The 26788-nt window shown below is 41.0% G+C and overlaps 1 protein-coding gene across 1 annotated transcript in view; it reads left to right on the forward strand.

Moving 5' to 3' along the window:
* The first annotated feature begins 1749 nt into the window (after positions 1 to 1749).
* LOC126191539 (ejaculatory bulb-specific protein 3-like) overlaps positions 1750 to 26788 on the forward strand; it is a 32191-nt gene continuing 7152 nt past the window's right edge. Inside the window, exons 1-2 of the mRNA XM_049932444.1 lie at positions 1750 to 1908; positions 16723 to 16858. Coding sequence (XP_049788401.1) covers positions 1837 to 1908; positions 16723 to 16858 — 208 coding nt within the window. The 5' untranslated portion in view covers positions 1750 to 1836. The remainder of the gene's footprint in view (positions 1909 to 16722; positions 16859 to 26788) is intronic.

Below are 26788 nucleotides of genomic sequence, written 5' to 3' on the forward strand. Positions count from 1 at the left end.
GCCAATGGACAGATCATCATCCACCCTCTTTTGACGAGGCCGCTGGCAGAATGAGGGTGACCTCTTATGCCGGAAGTCTTCGGCCACCAATTCTGATTATTAATTAGTATTTAAGCGGTGGCAGGTTTCGAGCCTGGGATCGAGACGTTTATGAATGACGCTACCTCTAGACCACCGCTGCTCAAATGGTTCAAATGGCTCTGTGCACTATGGGACTTAACATCTGAGGTCGTCAGTCCCCTAGAACTTAGAACTATTTAAACTTAACAAACGTGAGGACATTACACACATCCATGCGCGAGGCAGGATTCGAACCTGTGACCGTAGTGGTCGTGCGGTTCCAGACTGAAGCTCCTAGAACCGCTCGGCCACAGTGGCCGGCACCACGGGTGCTTGCGTTTACTCCGCTGTTAAATTTAAATACTTATCCCATCCTTCAACAAGGCGCTAAATACTGCAGTATAAAATTCTTGTGACAGTTTTCGTATCTAACGAATGACCTATCGGGATCAGACAACTTTATTCGGTTCTTTGAACAACTACAGTCGACAAGACTGATGTGTCCTGGGGGTAGCGAAGTACCCTTTGACGGTGTAACAAAGTGAAGTCACTGGATAACCAGTGGGGCCAGGACGCTCCTTCTTCGATAGTTTTCCCTGTCCTTTGCGGAATTCCTGCATCCAAATGAAAACAAATTTCCATAAAATTTCTAACCGTATACGGAACGAATTTCGCTAAGGGCGATCATGTGGACAGTCCCTCGGGTCACAGAAGTCGCGTTGTTATAGTCGGGCACAAATTCATAGAACACCTACCATGTTAGATTGCAGATCATTAACCATTAGCCGTGGAATTTTGCTTAATCACTACATTCCACGTAATTTGTTACCTACTGCGAGTTTCTAATTACGTTGAGGTGCGCAATTCTGCGATATTCTGGCATTTGTGACTTATTTATTGATTCACCCTTGTAAATACAAAAAAATCTTCAGAAACTGTCCCTGCAGCACATATGTTGGGAGATAAATCCAAGTATCAACATAATTTTAGGTATTGGTATCGATATCAAATTATTGAATTTCGTAATGGGACGTCCGTACTATAGAAAGGAACCATATTTCTACTCCTTTGGTCACTTAGTCATCGCGATCTTCTGGTAGTGTTGCAACATAGGATGGTACCTCGAAACTGGTATTTGAGATTCAAATCTCCATCTAGCCAGCCATATATAGATTTTATGCCATTTTTCCGAAAATGCGTACAGCCAAAATTCCGGGATGATACCTTTGGAAAGACCACAGCCCAGATATTGAAGTTCATCTGCCGTCTTCCAAAGGACGTCACACCCTATCCTTTCTTATTCTTTACTTTCAAAACGAATGAACTAATGTATAGGAAACCAACGTCAGGAAGAAGGGGAACAACGATGTAGTCTGAAGAAACTGGTTGGTGTGTAGGTATCCCTATATACATAATACACACGGAATGCAAGACTGAGCGTAAGTGAACCACTCTTCCGCTCGTTTCGTATTCAGCGTTAGCAAACTGACTCGGCAGAATGTCTCTAGAAAGACTTTTTTTCTTACAAACGACATTCAGGGCCGAAACTATTAACATCAGTTTGTTAAGTGACTCGCGTGTACCGTGAGAAAAACACTGTGCCGAAGGGAGAGTCTGTTTCTAAATGACACACCTCGTGCACCGAGAGGCAGAAACGTATGAAAATTGCCCAGTGTCACGAAGAGTGTGACGCACAGACTCCATCAACAAAGGTTCTAGCTACCGCGACCAATATAAAGACAGAACGCGGCCTCTTTGCGCTACCACACGTCCGATATGTCGTCTGCAGTACCCTTTCTGGTGTTCCTCAGCTTCCTCGTTGCCGCCATAGCACCTGCGTCGGCACAGGTGAGTTGCTACCAGATATATGGATTTCGTTTCTATGATACCCAGAAAGTTATAGTGCTTTGATAATACTAAAATTTGAAAACGCTCTTGTTATTTATTTTGCATTTAGTTTTATTCTCGCGTCTTGACTGCGGGTTACGTAAGAATAATCGCACAAAGCCTTTACTAGCCAAAGAGATTCGCATTTACGAGTAGTAATTAAAGACTAGTACCATCATCGTTCGTGGCAGAAACTACATAATCTTCTGAATTAACCTACAAGTAAGTTCAGAGTTTTGTTAAAGAAGAGAGCAGTTATTGGCTTCTTTGTTAATCTATGTCTCCTCATGTTATTTTAATGCAACAAGAATCAGATTTGAAGTGACCGTTATGTCGAATGCTACATGTGGATGGCGCAAAAAACTTGAACTGGTTGCGTCAGTTCTATTTATTGATTTCCTTCTTCTTCTTGTTCTTCTTCTTCGTCATTTCTTCGTTTACCTAAAAATAATTCGTCCTTTAACCACTTTAACAACTTTTCTTTATTGGAGACTACAGAGATGTCAGTTTCAGTAGCGAAACTGAAGTACGCTGTGCTCTGGCTAAAAGATACAGTATGTAAGTCTTATCATAAGCGATATCACACATGAGTAAGGGCATCAGAAACAACTGGAATTTCAATTTAAATTTCCTATAAATATTCTAAAACGGACCGTTTCTCTGCTGACGTTCAATAACACTTTCTAGTACAAAATGTTTTCATACCATCGGGGTTCAGTAATGTTGTGAGAGTTCCTTGCCCAGAATTCGGATCAGTAACTCAATATGTTTTTATGTGCAAAAGTACACCAATAATTGAGTTAGTAGTCAGGACAGTGCCGGAAATGTCCTCTTTCTCTCCGGGATGATTATCCCCTGATATCCTCAGAACCAAATAGAGGTGGTTTCGAGAAAAGGAAACAATGATACATAATATTAAAAATCCTGATACCTCGACATTGTTCTTCGTTTATGAAGCCAGAAGGCGTTCCAGTAGAAGAAGACAGTTTATTCTGTCCAACATTCCGGAGGAAATCCATCGTTCGAGCTAGATTATAGGTTATTACAATATGAAATGAAAATTTTTAATAACTTACACGATGTTTGTTGACTGTCTATTTGGCGTATCACAACTAAAAATAATATGGTTCAAATGGTTCTGAGCACTATGGGACCTAACATCTATGGTCATCAGTCCCCTAGATTAGGACTACTTAAACCTAACTAACCTAAGGACAACACACAACACCCAGTCATCACGAGGCAGAGAAAAATAACATAGTCACCGATTCAGGGCGCGAGTTGTGAAATATAATTACCTCCACCGCACATGAGTGAAGACTTGGATCTTCTAAGCGCCCTCGTTGTCGAAAGGAAAATGTGAAAAGGGTTCGACAAGCCTACATACAAACCGATAGTGTGGCAATGAAATCTGAGAACGGTAGTTGTAACCGAAGTCGCTCATTTTCTATTACTATCTTGTGATGGTGTAAAGTATTTCAAAGCTTTGGTCGACACAATGTCGTATTTTGTACACAAGAAAAAGTGCTGTTAGACCGCCGCAAATATAGCTGTCGGCCACTACCTGAATCAAAGTTCTACGTCACAAGTGCAAGGATAATTAAAGTGTTTAAACGCGTATCAACTGACTAATCCACCCAGGTACCTTAAGATAATACGTCACAGAGTTCTTCTGGCAGTCGGCAGCAGTTACTGGTCGCTAGAGACGTAACAACAGCTTGGGGTGGGCTTGAATCAAACAGTTGCAATTCTTATAGCTTCTGAACAAGATATGACATGTAGTTTTCACGGTTGTAACGGAATTACTTCCAATTACTTCATCTATGGATAAGACAGTACATTTATTCTCCTTATGCCACATACATAACTACTGAACCTATAGGTTTAATTATTGTAATTCGTTTGCTTGATTCACACGTATTATTTTAACTCGTACTTGATGAAGTCTACCAGAATTACTACTACTTCTGCAAAATTTTTAGTACTTCTTTCCACAGATGAATAAACAACAAATTTCGTGTGTCTCTTTGGTGCGCCACGTTATGAGTCTTTATCACGGCTCATAATTTGAACAAATGTATTCTTTAAGAATGGAATTTCCCTTGGGCAGTGGTCTCAGGCAAACTTACTGACGGTTCGATAAAGTGTTTTAGCTCCTAGCTGAAAATATTTTCTGATCCTCGATATCAAAAGATAATAGTAACAAGTGAAAATTTATTTCGGTTGTTTTATAGATTAGTAATAATACGAAAATGGTGTCACTTACCCCAAGTTACCTACATTTTTCGTCACTGAAAAATTTGTCATTTCGATGTTGTATGTCCTCGTAAACCGTACAGTAGTAAGGATGAGTCGACAAAAGGAAAACCTTGTGTAATTGCCGATGATGGGCCTAAGTTTCCCCTCTGACAAATTAAATACTGGTTATTCGTAGTTTCTCCCATTAACTTCATATGAATACAGGGGTATTTCGTGAATAAATGTTTCACGGATTTCATGCCACCTCTGCTTTTTATGAATAGGCCAGGTTTCATCGACTTTCCTTGTCTTCATCATCAGCAGTTATTAGTTTATTTGTCAGCCGTGCGGTGCTTTATTTACGAGGGGATTCCAAAAGTAACGCAATACATTTTTTTTTTTTTTTTTTTTTGTGAGAGCAGGATGGGTTTATTCGACATTCCAATACACCACATTACTCAACACTTTTCTGGCTACGAAACACCTTTTTCATCCTCACTTCATTCAATGCGACGACGCCACGCTTGTGGAAAGGCCTCAATGAACGCATGATACCATTCTACTGGTCGACGTCGGAGCAACGCCTTGAGGCATCAATAACCTCCACAAAATCCACGTAATGCTAACCGCGAAGTGCATCCTCCATTGGGCTAAATGGGTGGGAGTCAGAAGATGCGAGATCAGGGCTGTAGAGTGAATGAATAAGAACAGTTCAATGAATTTGTGGCGCACAGGCTTGTGTGATGCCTTGCATTGCGTGGGGAAGGTAAATTGAGTTTCAATTGTCGGTGTACACGTTGTCTATGGGTAGCGTCTTTGATTAATAAACAAAAAACGTCGTTACTTCCTTGTTCGATCCCCACCACCGCTTACTTTTTGAATAATAATAAGCACTGGCCAGCATAAGAAGTCACTCTCATTGTGCCAATGGCATTGTCAAAGAGGGCGGAGGAGCGGACAGAGGTTCAGGATACTCTCTTACACTCGGAGTGGAAAAACTGCCCCTAAAGGCGGAAAAATCAGCAATGATCAACGCCATGAGGAAGATCAAGGCAATGGAAACCACTGTATTAAAGACACATAAAGTGTATCCACGGGACATGTGGCTATAATTGAAAAAGTGTCATGATGATCTCTCCATTGGTAAAATACTGCGGAATTGTCCCTCATTCGGATTTCAGAGATGCGACTGCCAAGGGGGAGCTGACCATGGGAAAAAGGGTAAATACCCGACGAAAGAATAATATTCTACGAGTCAGAGCGTGAAATGTTAGAAGCTTGAACGTGGAAGGAAAGCTAGAAAATCTGAAAAGGATCATTGTAGATATAGAGGGGATCAGTAAAGTGAAATGGTAAGTAGAAATAGATTTCTGGTCGTAATATTAGCAGCAGCAGAAAATGGCATGACGGGAGTATGGCTCGTTCTGAACAGGAAGATAGGGCAGAGAGTGCGTTACTGTGAACAGTTCAGTGATAGGGTTCTCCCCATCAGATTGATAGCAAACCATCACGGACAAGGACAGTTCTTATATACATGGCAACATCGCAAACCGGAGATGAAGAGACAGAGGAAATATATGAGGATATTGAACAGATAATGCAGAGCATAAAGGGAGACAAATGCCTATTGACTTTAGTGGCCTGGGATGTGCTTGTACGGGAATGAGTAGAAGAAACGGTTACGGAGGGATATGCGCTTGGTACTAGGAACGAGACAGGAGAAAGACTAATTGAGTTCTGTATTCAATTTCAGCTGGTAATATAAATATTCTGTTCGAGAATCACAATAGGAGGAAGTGTACTTAGAAAAGACCAGGAGGTAGGGAAGATTTCAGTTAGATTGCATCACAGTCAGACAGATATTCCGAAATCAGATACTTGATTGTAAGGCGTACACAGGAGGAGATATAGTGCAAATCACAATAAACCAGTGATGAAGAGTAGGTTGAAGTTAAAGAGACCAGTCAGTAAGACTCAGTAGGCAAAGAAGTGAGAAACTAAGTACTAAGGTATGAAGATATACGCTTGACACTATTACACGACTGTAGACACTATTACACGAAATAGCTCAGTAGGCAGTATACTGAAGAGGAATGAACATCTCTAAAAATAGTAGTCACACACGTTGTAAAGAAAAGCGTAAGTACAAAGAAAGTATCTGCCTAGAAACATGGGTAACAGAAGCAACACTTCAGTTAATCAATGAAAGAAGGAATTTATAAAAATATTGAGGGAAATTCAGGAATAAAGAAATATAAGTCGCTAAGGTCTGAAATAAATAGGACGTGCAGGGGAACTAAGACAAAATGGCTGCATTAAAAACGTGAAGAAATCGAAAGAGAAATGATTGTCGGAAGGACTGATTCAGCGTATAATAAAGTCAAAGCAGCCTTCAATGAAATTAAACGCGAGGGTGGTAACATTAAGACTGCAACGGTAGTTCCACTGTTGAATGCAGAGGAGAGAGCAGATAGGTGGAAACAGCACGTTGAAGGCCTCTATTAGGGGGAATATTTATCTGATGTGATAGAAGAAGGAACTGGAGTCGATTTATAAGAAGTAGAGGATCCAGTATTAGAATCAGAATTTACTCGTAATAGAGCTTGGCTAGACTTATGGTCAAACAAGGTAGAAGGGATGGACAACACGCCATCAGAATTTCTAAAATCTGTGAGGGAGTGCAACATAACGACTATTCACATTGGTGTGTAGAATATGAGTCTGACTTTCGGAAAAATATCATCCACATAAAAATGTCATCAACACAGTTGTCATGAGTCCAAGACCGACAAGAGCGAGAATTATCTCACAGTCAGCTTAACAGTTCACTCATCCAAACTGCTGACAAGAATAACATACAGAAGAATGGAGAAGAAAACTGAGAATGTGTTAGATGACTATCAGATCGGCCTTAGAAAAGGGCAGAGAGGCAATTCTCAAGTTGAGTTTCATAATGGAAGAAACATTCATAGGTTTTTTCGACCTGGAAAAAGCGTTAGACAATGTCAAACGGTGCAAATTCTGAGGAAAATAGGGGGAAGCTATAGAGAGAGACGGGTAATATACCAAATTTTCAACAGCCAAGGGGGAAATACTAAAATTGGATGACCAAGATCAAAGTGCTCGTATTAAACAGGGTGTAATTCAGGGATGTAGTCTTTTGCCCCTACTGTTCAATTTGTACATCGAAGAAGGAATGACGGAAATAAAAGAAAGGTTCAGGAATGGAATCACAATTCAAGGTGAAAAGGATATTACTGATACGATTCGCTGACGACATTGCTATCCTGGCTGAAAGTGAAGAAGAATTACATGGTCTGCTGCGTATGGATTGAGAGTAAATCGCAGAAAGAGTAATGAGAAGTGCCAGAAACGAGTACAGCGAGAAACTTAAATCAGGACTGATGATGACGAAATAGATGAAATTAAAGAATTCTACTACCTAGGCAACAAAATAACCAATGATGGACGGAACAAGGATGTATACTATCGCCTCCCAAAGTTAACTGCAATAATGTACTAATTCTCTCTTGGAGTGAATGTATCCTGTACTGGGCGACTGTGCAGATAAAAAAAATTAAAAGAAAACAAGAATATTATGAATGTTTGTGAAGTTAATTGCAGAACTTTTCCTTACAAAAATCTTGAAGATTCTCTGAAAATATTATTATTATTATTATTATTATTATTATTTCATCTCAAACAATAGAGGTCAGCTGAAAGAAGAATTCTTCTTCTGTGTCTCGGCGATGTCGATCCCAGGACTCCACAGCTGCGGCGATCGGCGATTTAGTATTGATGGTTCTGCACAATCTCAAAGAAACAGGAGGGTAAAGAAAAAGGCAGCAGATCCTTAATCGTGTAGTGAGAATAAATCCACGTCCGGGCTACTGAATGTTACTTTTGGGAAAAGACGACAACCTCGCTCGTCGCTGGTTTTGATACGTGTCATTATAAATTCGATGTAGGCTCTTGAAATTATTGTCGCCACAAGATGTAAATCTCGCTGGTAAAACTTAAACATATATAATGTCCAATATGAAGTGCCGGGTTTTCAAAAGAATGAATTACCTTTTTCCAGCCGTTTATTCATCAAGATGAGGTCTTGATGAGGTCCAATGATTTTTAATCCTTCCATCTTTTCTTTATAGAGACCCAGCATTAAATTCACAATTTTGATTGCAATGGCGGACTATCTCTTTCATACAACAATATGAGTTCCAATGATTTTTAATCCTTCCACCTTTTCTATATAGAGACCCAACATTAAATTCACAATTTTGATTGTAATGGCGGACTATCTCTTTCGTACAACAGTATATACATCTCTTTTCTTCTGCTAGGAAGACAACACAAAACAAAACAAAAAAATAAGAAATGACATTGTAAGTAGGCTGTTTAGGTTTTCTTATTGGTAACGCCACGTAGCGCTCTGTATGAAAATTACTGGCTGTGCTGTGTGCAGTCTGTGGCTAGTTTGCATTGTTGTCTGCCATTGTAGTGTTGGGCAGCTGGATGTTAACAGCGCGTAGCGTTGCGCAGTTGGAGGTGAGCCGCCAGCAGTGGTGGATGTGGAATTCCGCTACTTCCGTGTGCATTGACTTTTACTGCTCAGACTTTGAGAAAAGAAACGGCAGTTTTACTGTGATGAGTGATCAGGACTGTCTTGAAGGACTGTGAGAAAATTTTAGCTTTTGACCAACATTGTATTAATAAGTGTGTGCATTTGATATCTTTATTACTGTAATTATGAAAAATTTTTTCAAATCTGTATTGGCCAGTGCCCAAAACAATTTGTAAAATTTTTTGTGGGGAGCATGGGGGCTATGTAAGTAGGCTGTTTAGGTTTTCTTATTGGTAACGCCACGTAGCGCTCTGTATGAAAATTACTGGCTGTGCTGTGTGCAGTCTGTGGCTAGTTTGCATTGTTGTCTACCATTGTAGTGTTGGGCAGCTGGATGTGAACAGCGCGTAGCGTTGCGCAGTTGGAGGTGAGCCGCCAGCAGTGGTGGATGTGGGGAGAGAGATGGCGGAGTTTTGAAATTTGTAATACTGGATATCATGAACCGCTATATACATTATGACTTTTGAACACTATTGAGGTAAATACATTGTTTGTTCTCTATCAAAATCTTTCATTTGCTAACTATGCCTATCAGTAGTTATTGCCTTCAGTAGTTTGAATCTTTTATTTATCTGGCAGTAGTGGCGCTCGCTGTATTGCAGTAGTTCGAGTAACGAAGATTTTTGTGAGGTAAGTGATTTGTGAAAGGTATAGGTTAATGTTAGTCAGGGCCATTCTTTTGTAGGGATTATTGAAAGTCAGATTGCGTTGCGCTAAGAAAATATTGTGTGTCAGTTTAAGCATTGTCTTGTAAAATTGTTCAAAGGGGACGTTTCAACATCTAAGTCGGCTAACAAAGCCAGAGATACAATGTACAACAGTCTCTCTTTAGCATCGCTGCTGCCACTCGCTGCTGCTATATCTTTGAGTGTCAATATTACCGTCATGGTTTTCAATATATGAAACAATTTATAGCTTTCTTAGTCAGTCCAGATTGGAGGTACAAAAATTATGCATTACATTTCAAAACATATGCGAAGTAAACATTTGGCCACTACCAGCTTTTAACAAATTAAAAATCATTTCCATCATATTGACACTTTCACCACTTCCGCACAGGCGTCGTAAGACAGAGAGTACAATGAAATATCAAGTTCTCCCGACGTGATACTACAGAGAACATAAAAAGCAGACTAGCACAGACAAATAGGGCATTCATGGGCGAGAGAAATCTGCTATACAATGTTCATCATAAGATAAACCTGATATAAACAAACACAAACGCATTGATTGATCAGAAGCCGTAGCACACGTATACAGGTGTTGCGCTCTTGGAAGTAGGTCATACTTATGTATTAGATATATTATTACTAAGTTAGGTCAAATGAAACTTTAAGATATTCTAATGTATTAACAGCCATTAACGATTTCTTAATCACGCTTTAGCTACGTAGTTTTTATTTCAAAAATCATCAGTCACAGTCTCTGTATTGTTGTGCTCCGACTGTCGCGCTGTTAGTGTGCAGTAGAAAATGGCTGAGGCTGCTTCCTGCTCCGTAATGAACCACGCCTGTGGAACACTGTTAAAAAGTGCAGAGAACTAGATTTTCCTAAATTTGCAGAAAAAATGGCCTTGAAGCTTTCCGAGGGACTGTACTTAATACAGTTATAATAAAAGTACACATTGGATGTACGGTGGAATCTGTAGCGTGATAAATAAATAATCTATTGCGATTTTGTAGACCACGGGTTCAAGTCTTGCTTTGGTCATCTTTTTCTTCGTTCAACTTTAAATACCTACATCTCGTAACTGTAAAATTCATCGTCATTTTTTGTTAGTAATGCACGTCTTCTTGTTTCTAACTACATATTGCACGAGAAGTTCCTGTCTTCATTTCACATATAAATTCTTAATTATCGATATTTTATGAGAGATGGTTAACAAAGGCTGCTTAAGTTAACAAAACAAAACAATTTATTTTTTAGGGCTAAAATGAAAAACTAACTGATCTTTATTTGGGCTATGTCTATTGTTTTATAACACAGGTCTAGTATCACACGAACCAGAGTGATAAGTGACATAGGAACATGATGGCAGTTCCATAACTTAAATATATTCCTAGGTTTCGGATAAGGAAGGAGCTAAGAGATTACCAGACGACTGACGGTAATTAATACCTTCAGTGGCTTCAGTGTTCAACAATACGCAGAAATCCTTACAGTATGCTTTTGCATAGCACATAGCTCGCTCAGAAAAATTACTGTGTATTTACGTTAGGAACTTTCATCACTCTTTTTTTGTAATTAGAATACTGTGTTAGATGAGAAAGAGAGCATTTTATGGCATTCCATCTGCTCACCTAAGAGGTGTGCGGTAGTGCTGGAGTTTTGCCGAATATTATTTCATTCTCTTTAAAAATTGAATTGTGTTCAAAGCTATATTGTTTCTCCGCTCGTCTCTTTTTGCATTTGAACAGGAGCTGCACACTCATTGCAGTATAGTTAGTCCAGCTGGCTGGTCAGTGCTGTCGAAGTTAAACGTGTCGGTAAAGCTGTTGTCCAACTTTATTGCTCAGTCTTTGTGCGTATAACACAGCATAAAAGTATCCTTATGATCGTACTTTGCTGTACTGGGCACACTTGGCTTCTGTCCAAGTGAAGTGAAATCAAATGGGATTTGTGCAAACGCGGAAGAATACATGTGTAATGTTTACATCAAGTTTATTCTTATGATGAACACAATATAGTACCAAACATAGTCCTTTATTTGAGTAAGAAATTTCTGGAAATGTACGTTTGGAGCACAGCGTTATATGGTCGTGAAACATGGACTTTGGTAAAACTGGAACATAAGAGAATCGAAGCATTTGAGATGTGGTGCTAGAAACGAAAGTTGATTAAGTAAGGAATGAGGAGGTTCTGCGCAGAATCGGAGAGGAAAGGAATATGTGGAAAACGCTGACAAGAAGAAGGGACAGAATGGTAGGAAAGCTGTTAATCATCAGGGAATAACTTCCATTGTACTAGAGGGAGCTGTAGAGGGTAAAAACTTAAAGGAAGACAGAGACTAAAATACGTCCAGCAAATAAATGATGACGTGAGATGAAGAGGTCGGCAGAGGAGAGGAAATTGTGGGACGCTGCATCAAAGCAGTAACACGAGTGATGACAAAATAAAGATTATGGCGACGAACATATTGCAGGAGTCACATCAGTGCGCAGTCGGCCGGCACTCGGGAGATGGGACATATTTGCGAGACGTTGTTGCGATGACAGACGTCTCGCCCGACGATTCACCGCGCATTTGTTCACTAACGGGTCTCCGTCGACATTGCAAACGCCTATGAATACCTGAGATGCTCTGGTTTTCTGCTGCAAGAAACTGAATGCCAGCTCTCTGCTTGGAACGCACCTTCGTTACAGACGCCATCTTGAAGGCTGCGTATAGTGTAGATAGTTGTCGGGACTCCACGAAACTATAGAGGCTGAAGCGGGAATTTTCCATGACGTTCCACAACAAATTCTGCATTTTTTTCAACCGAAATTGCCCGAGAAAAAATGTGCTGCATTACTAATTGAACACCCTTCGTATTTGGTCGAGTTCTATATCGACACGTCATGAAGTGACAAAACTTCTATATGCTACCAAAGATAATGTCGGTGTCTATGATGGAGGACACTAGCAACTATGGTGATTTCGTTAGGTGGCGGATAACTCAGCCTATATCTTGTAACCGTCAGCACTTAGTACCCATTATTGCACCACTAAGGGTATAATTGTTGTCCCAGCTAAAGTTGTTATTCTACGTTGTAATCGCAACGGCTTCTTTGATGACAGAATTCCAGTAGACAGTTGCATGGGATGAAATTTTTATTTCATCAATCGTAACATAACAGTGTTTGTATATGGTTCTGTGCTCAACAACAGCAGAGTTGTGGAAATTTAATGTGGCTTCGTATTTCTGGGCACCGTTCTGAAATCGTTCGCAAGATCTGATCAATGAAACTACTACGGCATTCACAATTTGTCCAGAAGCACTGAGACGAAGAGTCTCTTTAATTTTCTTGCGTGGTCCAAAACTGAACTGAATGCATTGTCTGCCAGGGACAACCAGTTTTAACTGTCGTAACTCTGTCGAATGAAAGGAGTGCGATAGGTTTATCACTAGACGTTGCTTACTTTATGTAGCCGCTTTCCTGCAACGCCTTTTTCAGATATCTGATCTAGGATCCCAGGTGGACCTTCTCAGTTAGAGTTTTAGCTCTATGTATCAGCGTGTTTAAAATAGCTCTCATTTGGCCTGGATGAAGTATAGGTCAGTATTTGGTGGTTTCCGGTAAACAGCCTATCTGACTTAGTTTCAAGCAAAACGTTTAAAATTGGTAATTCCTCTTTCCACTTCAGAGGTGAGTTTGATAGTGTGCTTTCAATTCATATGTTCAGTCCCATGAGACCAGATCAAAAACGAAGCATGACGGACGAAGAGGAGCTGAAATTAATGCGTATTCTACGAAATATGCGTTGTTGCAGAACTTTGGCTATGCCTTTAAGCACTTCGCAATATTTATCACTGCAAGAAAGTAGCTGAACGTCTAACTATGGTGATTCAGTTTGACAGTCTCGGGAGAGAAGTGGTCTGCTAGCAACATGAAAGTGTATATGCTGTACAGGGGTATTTCCTTGAAATGACGACCGAACGATTTATTTTCTGGTTGTATTTGGAACCTTTCGTAACATAGTTGGAAACTAATATTCCAGGCATCATCAAGCTGAGTACTAGATTATTGTGTAACACAGAATTGTGATATCATTATTCGCGGAACCTATCGCCGAGATATATTTCTTCAGTCCATAACTAAAAGTAGTCAGAGGCATTTTGAACGCTGATTCCTAACTAGTAGTCTGCTCTTTTTTTGGCAAAAAATACACTAAATCTTGTGCAAATTATTACAACAGAGAGAAATGATTATCTCAATAATTATTAACTGTGAACAAGCGTAGACATTTTGCTAAAAGCAATGATTAATATACTAAAGATCTGCAGCGACATTTCTGGCGTGACTGTAAACATTACCTGTGGAGTAAGTCTCCAAGGATCTGACTGATCAGTTTCCGGGTAAATGATTTAGCATTTGAGGAACCAGCCGACATAAGAGGAGTGGTACATAGCACCTAGGGAATAGTGTTCCAGGCAGTGTAAACAAATCAAGTTGTTCTCAGGACCGCAAGGATTCAAATCGTCGACGACTTGTCTTGCCTCAAATCGTCGACGTCTTGCTCTGTTGAAAGCTGGACTGGTGGACCTGTGTCACATAGGCTTCCATTATCGAGAAACATCGAACGTCTCAGCCTGAAGAAACAATGACAGCCTCACCACGAATTTTTCGCGAGGATACTGACACTAATCTTTAGTGAAGAGTCGTATGTCATCCTGTTATACCATTATGGTTCCGTGAACTTTACAAGCACATCTGCTAACTTCTACATAGGTACGGGTATTCTTGGGTGGATGTCCAACTTCTTCACTAAAATTTTCGTGATTTTTTTCGACCGTGGCTTGATATCCTAATACAGTGCAATGTTAAAAATGAGATTCTGTGACAGCACTACTTATAGATATTTTGTTTTATTGTTCCCATTGAGTCATTGTCAAGAGTATGTCCCTTGGCTGCTGAGACATCATATGGCATTGTGTTGCATAGTCGATTACTTTTACGTTATGCCTCAATGGGGGTGCTACGCAAACGCTGTCGGCTACCTTATGCTGAAAACCAAGACAGTGAGGTTCTGTATCAATCATTTCAAACCAAGCATGAGTTACCGCGTATAGAATGCAAGGGTAAATTAACAGGATATACTTGCGGCATTGTATCACAAAGATAACGGAGCTAAAGAGCTCGAATATGAAGCAGTAGTTACTCCGAAATTGACCGCAAATTAATCAACAAACACATGACGAGTGGTAGAAAACCCTTTTGTCTGCATAACCAAATATTTCATAGCTAACGTCCAAAATTTCCAGCTTTATAGACCCAACAAGACATTCTACCTTCTCTCTTGAAGGTAAGTTGCTATCTAATTAGAACTTGAGATGCCAGCATCCATCTTCAAGCTGAGCAAATGTCTGTTTTTCTTCTTCAATAGATCTGCTGTATGCTCTCTCGGTGGACAACATTTGACACATACGCCCAGGTATATTTTTACTTTTGCGTCGCCAGTATGCTACGTACTCTTAAGACGTCGGCATTGGCTTTGAAAGATGATGATAATTTTGCATATTCAACTTCAGACGTCCAGTGTCGTTGGTCTGGTATACCATTATGGATGCTACATTCTCATCTTCCTTGACGTCGGATCTCAACTGAGTTCCATATATGTGAATTCGCTAAGTAGGTACTTGGTGTTGTTCTAATCATTCTTGTCCATTACAACTGTCACAACATTGTCTCTCTGCGACCTGATGTCACTCTTACCTTGTGATGTTCTCTTTTTAGCGTCTATGCGCAAATCTCAGAATCCTCGTGTAACACTGTTGAAACTTTCTCACGTCTGCTAGCGAAATTGCAAACCTTTTTACCGGTTCGATAACCCTTCAGTGGCAAGAAGTTTTGTTTTGTCACCAAAAAATGCAGTCTTTTAGCGTTGTTAGTTGAGGCGGCGACAGTAAGAGTGTGGTTGAAAAAATTAATCATCCAACGATACTTGTCGAGCTTCACCTGCTGCTCTGACGTCTTCTACTGCAAAATATCGAACATTTACCTCTGCACATAGGAAATAATTACAAGGCATACATACAGCCACTTCGGTTGCACAAAATTTTGTCAGCTGATCACGGTTTCGATTGCACTAGGACAGTCTCTATCAGAATAAAAAGTTACATGCTCAGACGTTTAAAACCATGATGTGGTTACATGTATTCCATGTAACTTTTTATTCCGATGAAGATTGCCTTAGTGCAATCGAAACCGTGGTCAATCGACAAAATGTTGCGCAACCGAAGTGGCTGTATATACGTCTTGTAATTAATTACGTACGGTTGCTGGAACATAGACAACAAAATGTATAAAATTTCAATATAGGAAATACTTTTATTAGGCCTGGTGTCTTAAGGAAGGACAAACTGTCAGCATCATACGGGGTGGGACAATTAAAAGTGGTCTGGAGAACAAAGTTCCAGGGTAGGAAGAAACACATCAGAGGAAAGTAAATACAGTGCTAAGCTGAATAATTCAGATGTTGAAAGAGTCCGCCATTCATCTCTTGGCACTTTTTGGCCCTGATCATCATTTTGAAGAAGGCAGATAGAAATTCCTGCAGTCTCCTGGAAATGTTCTGCTGCAGTTCTTGTAGATGTGAGGGCTGTTCCGATACATATTAAACTTGAGGGCTCCTCATCCAAAGTAATCGCACACTGACGGATCAGGTGACTTGGATGGCCAGCTAGGGCCGCGACCAGACTCACCTCCGCTATCTATCTGTCAGGCGTAGGTCTGTTCCTCCTACTGGAGGTGGTTATCTGCATACGTTTATGTCCAATCGTATCCACTAGTCCATGCCACTTGAATTTGAACCACCCTGTCCTTGTCCACAACTTCCTTTTTCCCGACATAAAATGTCAATGTAGAATTTAATTCGCCTTAAGTCTTAAGTGGTCTTCTTTGTCTTCCAGTCGTATCTCCGAATTCACTTAACGTTTATTTAAAATGTAGGCACTTGTTAAGTTTTCCGAGAGATTCTGTATACGCTCTCTAAACAATGAGGACATTCCCTTTTGTTCATATACTTTTAAGATATTTGAAAATAATCTATTGGCTTTCCTGGTTCCGAATACCACTCTGTGACTGTATTTGGATTCTGTGCGCTATACTCAGTGTTTCATGCAGTAATAACGAGTTGCTAGACGCAAAGTGGTGTACACAAGCCGCTAATTAGATTTATAACTGTTTATTCTAAAGTATTATTCTGTTCTGCAGGACGTGTACCAGACAGCCTACGACAACGTGGACGTAGACACCATCATCCAGGATGACACCTTGGTCCAGTCCATAATGAAATGCCTGGTGAGCGCTACTGACGACGTATGTGACCCCGCAAACAAGCATGTCAAAGGTGAGGACAAACCCATAGCAAGGACGATATGTAATCGTCTTTACCTTACATTCTGTAGCATCAAATCTCTTATAGCTGTAGTGGACATTTTATGATTCAAAAATATCTCCACCTCCTACGCCAGGGCTGCTGAGAACATACATCTGGTCGCTTGGCAGCTGACAGACACGTCCAGTACTAAAGAAAGTAACAGATCGACATTCCGTTAGTGAGGTGATCGATCAAAGCGCCAGCTGGACCTGTACGCCAGTTGCGAAGGAAACTGGCTGTGAAAAATTTAAAAAATCCCAGCATTTGAGGAGAATGATTCACAGACGCCATAGAAAATTTACATCTGGGTGTTCATAGATGCATCATTATAATCCAATAAGATTTCCGTGCCGATCATGCGGAAGATTCTTGCAAGGAAAACTTGGGTCGATCGGTGCCCAGTGACGTGAGGAAACTGATGTCGCCAGATAAATAAAAAAAGCCTCATTTGTGAAATGCTGGGTCACTGCAAAGAACGGGAAATTTTGGAATGGAGGTTAATGGATGAGCACAGTTACTTGACACATATTTATGTATGTGAAATTGTTGTACAGACTGTGCCATTATTGAATGTCACAAGCACTTTTATTTCTGGAATACCACAGTCTACACAAGGATTTTCATTTCTTGAATATCACATTCCTGTAGCCTGATAGGAACGTTATGTATGGCTCGACCTAACATTTAAATACAAATCCCGGAGATTTCCTCTCGTATTGTTGCTTTCAGTTCTTCGGTGGTAGAAAGTCGAGAACGGTAATCCTTCCACAAGAAAAATTCACGCGCTCTTAGGCCAGGCGGTCTTGGGGCCGTGCTATGTCACCGTGATTTGAAATGTCACCAGCTCCCATCGATACCCGTGCCGCATTTTCCGTTGCCCCATTATCTTGAAACCGACTGTTGGTAGCAAAATGGAGCAGTTAATGCGCTACAGAACTTACCATCATGGCGACGCATCGAACAGTCGCAACCATCATCATCTTAAAAAAAGTTGCGACTTATAAAGCCACTCTACGACATGGCACACCATACACTAACATCGCTGCTGTGGAATGGACGCTCATGACGATGACGTAGATTTTGGTTGGACCAATAGCGAAAATTTTGTCTACTCACGTAGCTGCCGAGGCGAAAGTGAGCTGCGTTCGACACCTACGAGTTGTTAATTGCACGGAGATCCAGAACCAGTAGTACAGGAGACAACATCAAGGTTCTGTGAACTGCTTTCGCCAGAAGCCCACAACTCTTTGTTCGAAGTCAACATTTGCATCCTTCACGTGTTGAACTAATATCGAAAGGGGATTCAAAGTTCCATCCGTACGAGCTGCAGATCGATTAGCAAATTCAACATAACGATCTGATAATGCGTAGACAATACGCATCGTCGTCGTGCATTTTTGCTAACATGCGTCTTGTCTACGCATCATCAGATCGTTATGTTGAATTTGCTAATCGATCGTACGGATGGAACTTTGAATCCACTTTCGATATTAGTTCAACACGTGAAGGATGCAAATGTTGACTTCGAACAAAGAGTTGTGAGCTTCTGGCGAAAGCAGTTCACAGAACCTTGATGTTGTCTCCCGTACGACTGGTTCTGGACCTCCGTGCAAATTTCGTCTTGAGGGCAGAACCAATTGCTTCAAAACTGCGAACCCAACTGTTGATTGTGTGCGCTGAGGCAACACGACCACGCCGTCCGATGTTGAAATGAAGCCGAAATTCTCGACGTGCGGCGTCTACCCTTCCATTCCTGTAATAGGCGTGTACCGCAAAGGCACGCTGCACAACGTTACATTGTTCCATATTCACAGTTTATTTAATGGGAAGACAATGCAAGCAGCATTCTATATGCCGTTCAGTGTCACCTACGTCGTAGTGTTACCACAACACGTTCCAAGATTTCTTCTTTTGAGTCACCCTATAGTACTTGACATGTGTGGTCCGAATTATACAAAATACGTAGCAATGGTGCGGGTCATTTACCTAGTTGATATGTTTCATTTGCAACGGCTAGATAATTCCGCAACACCAGATAAAACATCGGTTATGTACTTCCATGTGGTAGCATGTTACGATCCACGCAGTAATGCCGAAAGATTAGCATATAATGATATCCCGTATTCCAGCTGCCAAGATAGGCACAGGTGTTAAAGCGCCACTTGCGTGACGGGGAGGTGCACCGGCCCCGCATCGAACCCGCCGGGATGGTCGGCGCACCGGCCAGCCTGGATGTCTTTTTTACGCAGTTTCCACACAGCATTAGGAGAATACCAGTTGGTACCCAACTACCACATCAGTTACACGATCAGCAAACATTTAGAGAACTTTCGTCCTCTTTCACGTCACTAACAGTACACGTAGACAGCTGGGGTACACATATGTCTTCCCAAGAAATAAAGGGGTGCCGACAGGAAAATTCGGTGCGTAGGTTCGTAGCGTTTTTCCATAAGTTAATAAACCCAAAAGATTGACATAACAGAGGCTTCAATGAACAATAATAATTAAATTCTCCTTCACTGTTTACAACAGTCTCTTAACGTTAGGGTAATTTTCGATTTTGCTGCTGTAGAACTCGCGTGGTTTTGAGGCGAAGAGCACGTTGAGCCAAATTCGGAGAGCATTTTCATCCGGAAAGGGAGTTCCCTGAAGGTTGTTCGATAGAAAGCGGAAAAGGGGAAAATCTGAGGGCGGAAGAACAGGTGAATAATGTGGGTGGAATAACTTCCCAACCCCGCTCCTGTATAGTGTTTTTTGTCGTGTAACTGGCGTTAGCGTGAATTAGCATCAGTTACGCAGCCTCCTGCCCGTTGTTCTTGGATTGCGCCTGCAAGCCGTCTCAGTTGTTGACAACAAATGTCAGCAGTGATGGTTGCACCTCGAGGAAGCAATTAGTAGCTCACCACACTATCGCTGCTCGAGCTGACGCGCAACATGATCTTTTGTGAATGTGCGAAGGTGTCTGTACGGGCAGTTGCTGGTTTGTTTTGGCTCAGCCATTCCTTTATTTTTCTTGTGTTAGCATAAAGACACAATTCCTGGTCACCAGTAACGATACAGGACAGAGTATGTGGTACCAGTACAACCGATTTTTTAACCATCCACATTGTGTGCAAATGTCGCACGATGGTGGATAATCACACTTCATCACATTGACGTGGATCATTGTGGGTTAAGGGTTTAAACGAACTTCATCAAACCCCACTGATCTTCCTGCACATGGAGAATCACTAATGAGAAAACTGTCTTCCTTAAAACGAAAAAACCATTTTCCTACCGTGCTCCGTCCAGTGTCATTATCCCCATACACGGCACAAATGTTTCTGCCTCCCTGCGCTGCTGTCGCCCCTCTACCGAACTCAAAACAGATTTCTCCACTTGGCACACAATTTTCTAGTGTCTACAGCTCCGCTCACTATCTCTCCAAATAACAAAATGGCAACATGTTAACTGAAATAGCAATAAATAAAAATGTCAGTTGATAAATGAGCCCATATTAACCGGAATACCAACATGCAAAACAAAAAACTCTACGAGCGTATGCAGCAACCTAATAATTAAAACACACACACACGCACACATGCACGACGTGGTCAAAGTCTTAAAATGAAATATCATGAATACAAAAAGTCATGACCACAACCGCGTATTATGCCTTGCCAAAAATATTCTTTATCTGCGCCCGTTGATGTTAACGCTATTTGATTTCGCGGTCTCCCGACCCTCTTAAAAGAGCCCTCTGACCGCTTTGGAGAGCTGTAGATGGTGAAGATGTAGTAACAGAGGCTGCCAGAGGACATCGACCTCCGACACACGTCGGGAAGCAGAGTGCTGCGTATGTGACAGCATGTTGCACGGTATCAGCACAGCGTCGTGGGCTGACGTCCACGCATGACCGAAGGACAGAAAGGAGCTATTGTGCTTGCAAGTGCCCATGATCACACTTCGAATGAAGTTGTGCGATACACTGGTGTATCATAACGGACTGTCCTACGTGTCTACAAGAAATGAAGTAGCCCTTGGTGAAAACAGTGACAGTAAAAAATGTTAACTGACGGTGACCAGAAATAAGTGTAACATCTTACTAGTGACTATCTGTTTTAAACCCGACAGAAACTGCAGTTGTCAATGAACGCACTTCCATCTCAGTTTCCGAGAGAGAATATTGCGGGGGATCTGCTAACAATGGACATTTGTAGTCTCCTACATTGCAAGACGCCTTTCCGCTCAGCCGAACATTTTGCTGTGTGTCGCCAGTGGTCCAAACACTACAGTAGCTGGACAGTATCTGACTGAATTTTGCTTGTTTTCAGATCGTGGAAGACGCCGTGTACACCGACGGTGCAATTAGACGATTAGGCCGCAGCATATGGTGGATGTCATTCAGACCGGAGGTGGTTCTGTTATGGCGGTGTTTTTCATTCAGTTTTTTGGCCCAGTTATTCAGGTTACCAAAAGCATACACCATGATGTTTACTTCAACATCGTCGGTGATTCTGGGTTCCCATATCGTCTAGATCTTCATATTGATCATGAAATGTTATCTTCTTCTAGATTTATCTATATTTATATTAGTTTTGTTTTTCTATGAGAGATTCTGGAGTTCATTGACGTTCCTACAGCCTGAGCCCCACATTCATGAACTCAGAAAAACAAAAGGAAAACTTGCCCAACAGTTTCACGTCTTCAAAAATTATTTATACATACATATTAGAACATTGAGATCTCTCCACTGAAAATTACTCTCAGTGGGGACGCCTATACTGCAAAGTATTGCTGGCACAATGAAGACACTGATTAAAACGGGCCACTGTGACTGAACATCTTCATCAAATTTCCAATAATGAACGGTCGTTTGTTTAAATTCATGAACTTGAAAGAAATAAGTTAAATGCAACACTTTTAACTAATCCAGTTTATTTAGTTGATGTAGAGTGTGCAATATAATCTGTCAATAATATTAAAAAATAGAATTTATTATAAGAAAGGTAGAATAAGAATAAAGTAACTTGAAACTAAATATCTTGGGATGTGAACTATCCACAAAAATGCCAAAAGAGGGTTAAACTTGTGCAACACCATTAAGCTAGTTACTAAAAACACTCTTCACAAAGAAGGTCGATTTGTCAGACCATATTATAGCCCAGCTGTTTACAAGCAATTGAAAGCAGTAATAAGGAAGACTACTAGCGGACGTGCAGGTGACACTCCAATATGTCTGAGCATATCACAAATGCAACTAAAGAAAACTGTTCAACACTAAATACAAACTTCTAATTAATAAAAACGCAACACTAGTTGTGATTTAAAGGGCACGCAAGTTGCGAGTTGCTCAGAGATAAAAGGAGACTTAATCAGAGGCTGCAGGCCAACGTCTCTGAAATCGGTTTTCGAGGACCCACGCGCCTTTCTCCACCCTCTCTGCCACCTTAATTACTGATTCCAGAACACAACGTCCTCGAGGCAGCCGTCTATCATGATTACCAACCTGACAACCCAGGACTTTTCTTTCCAGCACAGTTCGCAGGGCAGTAACTGCTAAAATTCTTGAATAGCACCTTCTGTGTTTCCTCAGCTGACTAAAAGCTGGCACACTGGTTGCTATCTCGAAGCTCACTGGGTAAACCATAACTGGATGGAGTGGCTGCTAGAGCTCCAAGAATATGAAAAGTCTTCATACTGTTGAAGCATAATATGGCGGAGTCCGATATTTTCAGAAGGTATAAAAATCGTGTAACTACCTGTAACAGTCCATTTATGTCACAGTTATGCTGTGAATACTTTCGCTTCCCAAGATGACAACACTCGCATTAACATGGCTGCACGAATACCGGTCTGATAAACAATCGGGTCCTCTGTCGCACGTCCATGATCCCACAAACCAGCCAATCTTAATCACAGAGTAAGTGTTTGCCGTTACAAGAAACTTCAGTTGGAAAGACCACATGGACAATATTGTGGCCAGCCAAAGGTTGCGTTTCATTGGCAGGACACTTAGAAGATGCAACAAGTCCACTAAAGAGACAGCTTATACTACACTCGTTCGTCCTCTGTTAGAATATTGCTGCGCTGTGTTGGATCCTTACCAGGTGGGATTGACGGAGGACATCGAAAGGGTGCAAAAAAGGGCAGCTCGTTTTGTATTATCACGTAATAGGGGAGAGAGTGTGGCAGATATGATACGCGAGTTGGGATGGAAGTCATTAAAGCAAAGACGTTTTTCATCGCGGCGAGATCTATTTACGAAATTTCAGTCACCAACTTTCTCTTCCGAATGCGAAAATATTTTGTTGAGCCCAACCTGCATAGGTAGGAATGATCATCAAAATAAAATAAGAGAAATCAGAGCTCGAACAGAAAGGTTTAGGTGTTCGTTTTTCCCGCGCGCTGTTGTGGAGTGGAATGGTAGAGAGATAGTATGATTGTGGTTCGATGAACCCTCTGCCAAGCTCTTAAATGTGAATTGCAGAGTAATCATGTAGATGTAGATGTAGATGTAGATGCAGTAAACATTACGACAATCCGGTACATCTACGGAATTTAATCATCAATGAGTGTCTTTAGATAGATATGACTGTTGATATGGCATATGTGAAGAAACCTGTCGCCCCTCTTCCCCACCGAATTACTGCCAAGGTTATAAGCGACGTTGCACGGTATTACCCCGATGTCTCCTGTAGGTGATTCAATTTTTGTCAAGTGTGTTTATTTTAATGTACGTGTATCGTGATAGGACATTTCTCATTTCAGACAGCGCTGCTCACATCTCCGAATGTTCGACATTACGCCATTACAGTGCTGTGTGGATCATGCCATGCTGAAAAACGGAATCATTTAACCTAATTTTTTGTTTGTGGTGTTACTTGATAATACAGAAGGGATCAAATTACACTGACGGAGGAAAATTGCAACGACAAAAAAATAATTAATGTCGTGTAATGAAACGTTGGGAATATATTTGTGTAGGTAATATATGTAAGTGATTAATATTGAAAGATCACATGTTAATGTAAGCTCTGGATAAGGCATTGCAAATGTAAAATGGTGGTACATTATTAACCGCCGTGACCGTAATATTGAATGCTAGCATACTAACGTTCGTGTATTGTGTTGTACAGACACCGGATGTCAGTTTGTTGGATGAAGTTCCGTGCCTGTTGCACTTGGTCGCCGCGCGGGATTAGCCGAGCGGTCTATGGCGCTGCAATCATAGACTGTGCGGCCGGTTCCGGCGGAGGTTCGAGTCCAAGCTCGGGCATGGGTGTGTGTGCTTTAGGTTAAGTAATGTGTAAGCTTAGGGACTGATGACCTTAACAGTTAAGTCCCATAAGATTTCACACACATTTTAACATTTTTTTTGCACTTGGCCAGCCAATACAGGAACGGTTAATACTCTTTGTAGATTACGGTGGAGTTGTTGTCCGATGATGCTCTATATGTGCTCGATTGGAGGCAGATCAGGTGATCGAGCAGGACAAGGCAGTATGTCGACACTCCCGTACAGCATGTTGGGTTACAACAGCGGTATGTGAGCATTATCCTATTGGAAAACATCCAATGGAATACGGGATGCCACCACAACAGGCCGAATAAGCAGAGTGACGTATAGTTTTGTAATCAGGGTGCGTGGGGTAACTACAAGAGTTCTCCTGCTGTCATACGAAATTGCACCCTAGACCGAAACTCCAGGTTCTAACAAACCTACCACAACAAAGGTCAGAATTTAATAATGATTATGGTGTTGCTCACGCTGCTAAATACTGCATTTTCGGGCAGCAACAAAGTTATTAATTGGCAGGTGTCATTAGAGCACAGTTAATAAAGTCATTTCATGTAATAATGAATAAACTAGGCACTCATCTTTTCGTGTTTCCCACGCTGGTCTCGTTGTATAATCATGGCTCAATCGTCGAAAATCTAGGTGGTTATGATTCCAAGCTCGGATGCAAAGAGGCCTAGGTTTTATTCTGCTATATTCAAAAGTTTTATAGATGTGTTTCACAAACCATTCTTGAAGATTAAACCTTCGAAATTTAGCACAATGCTGATGTAAAAAAAAAAAAATAATCAGCACTCCGAATTTAAGTTACACTTCTTTTATTACTTTTGTTGCAGTATCACGTAAATCACAAAACATCACTTCACAATACAAAACATACTTGAAAACAACTTCCTCACTGTTCATATTTTATGAGCTGGCTACAAATTGCGTCTTTTCAACTTGACCCTCTTAAGGTCCGACTCTCTAACTAACTAATAATCGCTTACGCGCCCAAAAATCAGAGTTACAAGTACGTCAAAGGTCATAGTGACAAAAGAAAGAATACACGTAAGAATAATATCATTGCAACATAAACATATCGATGTATCAAAGTACCTCTACATTAATGAAATCAAATCTGAATGTTGTCTCAGAAATATGTTAACTACTTTACAGAAACACAGTAGAATATTGCTGGTTTCGAGAGGTTCAGGTGAGCTGCCGTAATGGTTACGTAATGCAAGTACCATTACAAGGTGCAGGTGCAGTGTTTTTAACACGCAGACTGGTTGGTTGCAGACCCTCAGCTGGCCTCCTTCTAACCAACACACGGCTATGACTGGCACCGAGAGAGAGCCAGGTGTCATCAGAAAACACAACAGACCTTCACTCCGCCCTCCAATGAGCTCTCGCTTGGCGCTAATGAAGTCACAAATGGCGGTGGTTTGGGATCAGTGGAATGCACCCTACCGGGAGTCTGAATCGTAGCTGTCCTTGAAGTAGCCGATTTGTAACAGTTCTTTGAGTCACTGTGGTGCCAAATGTTGCTCAAACTGCTGCTGCAGGTGCAGTACGACGCGCCAGAGTACGATGATCTTCCCTCAAGGTAATGAATGGCACGTGGCCGCCCAGAGCCCTGTCCTCTTGCGACTGTACATTCTCGTGTTTATTTTCGCCAGCAATTATGTTCAGCGGATACATTCATGCTAAGTCTTTTTCAAATAGCCCAGATGGAACATCCAGCTTCTTATAACCCTATTACAAGACCTCGTTCAAACTCAATGAGGTACTGATAATGGTTTCTTTGCCGCCTTAAAGTCATTCTTGACTAACACACGACAGTTACAGCGTATGTATAGAAAACTTGATTCGAAACTCATAGTGGCGTTACTGACACCATTCTTATGCGACTGGCGCTAATTTTAATAGACATTATCTTTCAGCTGATAGTAACACAGTAACAAGCGTAACAGTTTTCGTTTATGTCGCACAACTCTTTTTGGCTTTGCGTTTCTTTTTCCGGTCAGTGTAGTTAGTCTCCAGTGAAATATAGTGTTTTCGGATAAGAAACACCCTCACGCTGCAAAGTCACTTCTGAGATACTACTACGCAGTTCGCACAGGCTTGTGCAGCCGGGGTTCTTTGTACCGGCGCCTCAGTTCCATCGTTCCTATTTCAAAGAAGCGATCAAATCTACATCATCAAACGGCACTGCCCTTTCTTTTTTCATACGTATCATCCTCCTCTTGCGACGTAGCTACCAAATGTCATGCTTGTGTCCATGTTTTCTAATACACAGTTTGACGATTAGAGCCCAACCCGTAACTAAGATGAAGGCTTCCTCTCTCGTTTTGATAGCAGGTTGATAATGGTCAGTAATTCATAACGACAGTGATTGTCTCATGAATTTAGTTTCTGCACATCATACATTCTTTTTGGGAGCTCTGTACGTGATTAAACTTGCTTTCATTTTCAGTATCTTTAATTTCCTGGTATTTCTTTTCATTACAAAGTCGTTTAACTGCTAATACTCTTTTGCTTATTTGTTGAATTATTTTATTTAATCATACATTTACTATTTATTAATTGCCATTTATCTAGGGCTTAAACGGGTCAAGGACACACAGCATTTAATTATG

The sequence above is a fragment of the Schistocerca cancellata genome, chromosome 6 (genome assembly GCF_023864275.1).
Source record: "Schistocerca cancellata isolate TAMUIC-IGC-003103 chromosome 6, iqSchCanc2.1, whole genome shotgun sequence".
Classification (NCBI taxonomy): Eukaryota; Metazoa; Arthropoda; class Insecta; order Orthoptera; family Acrididae; genus Schistocerca; species Schistocerca cancellata.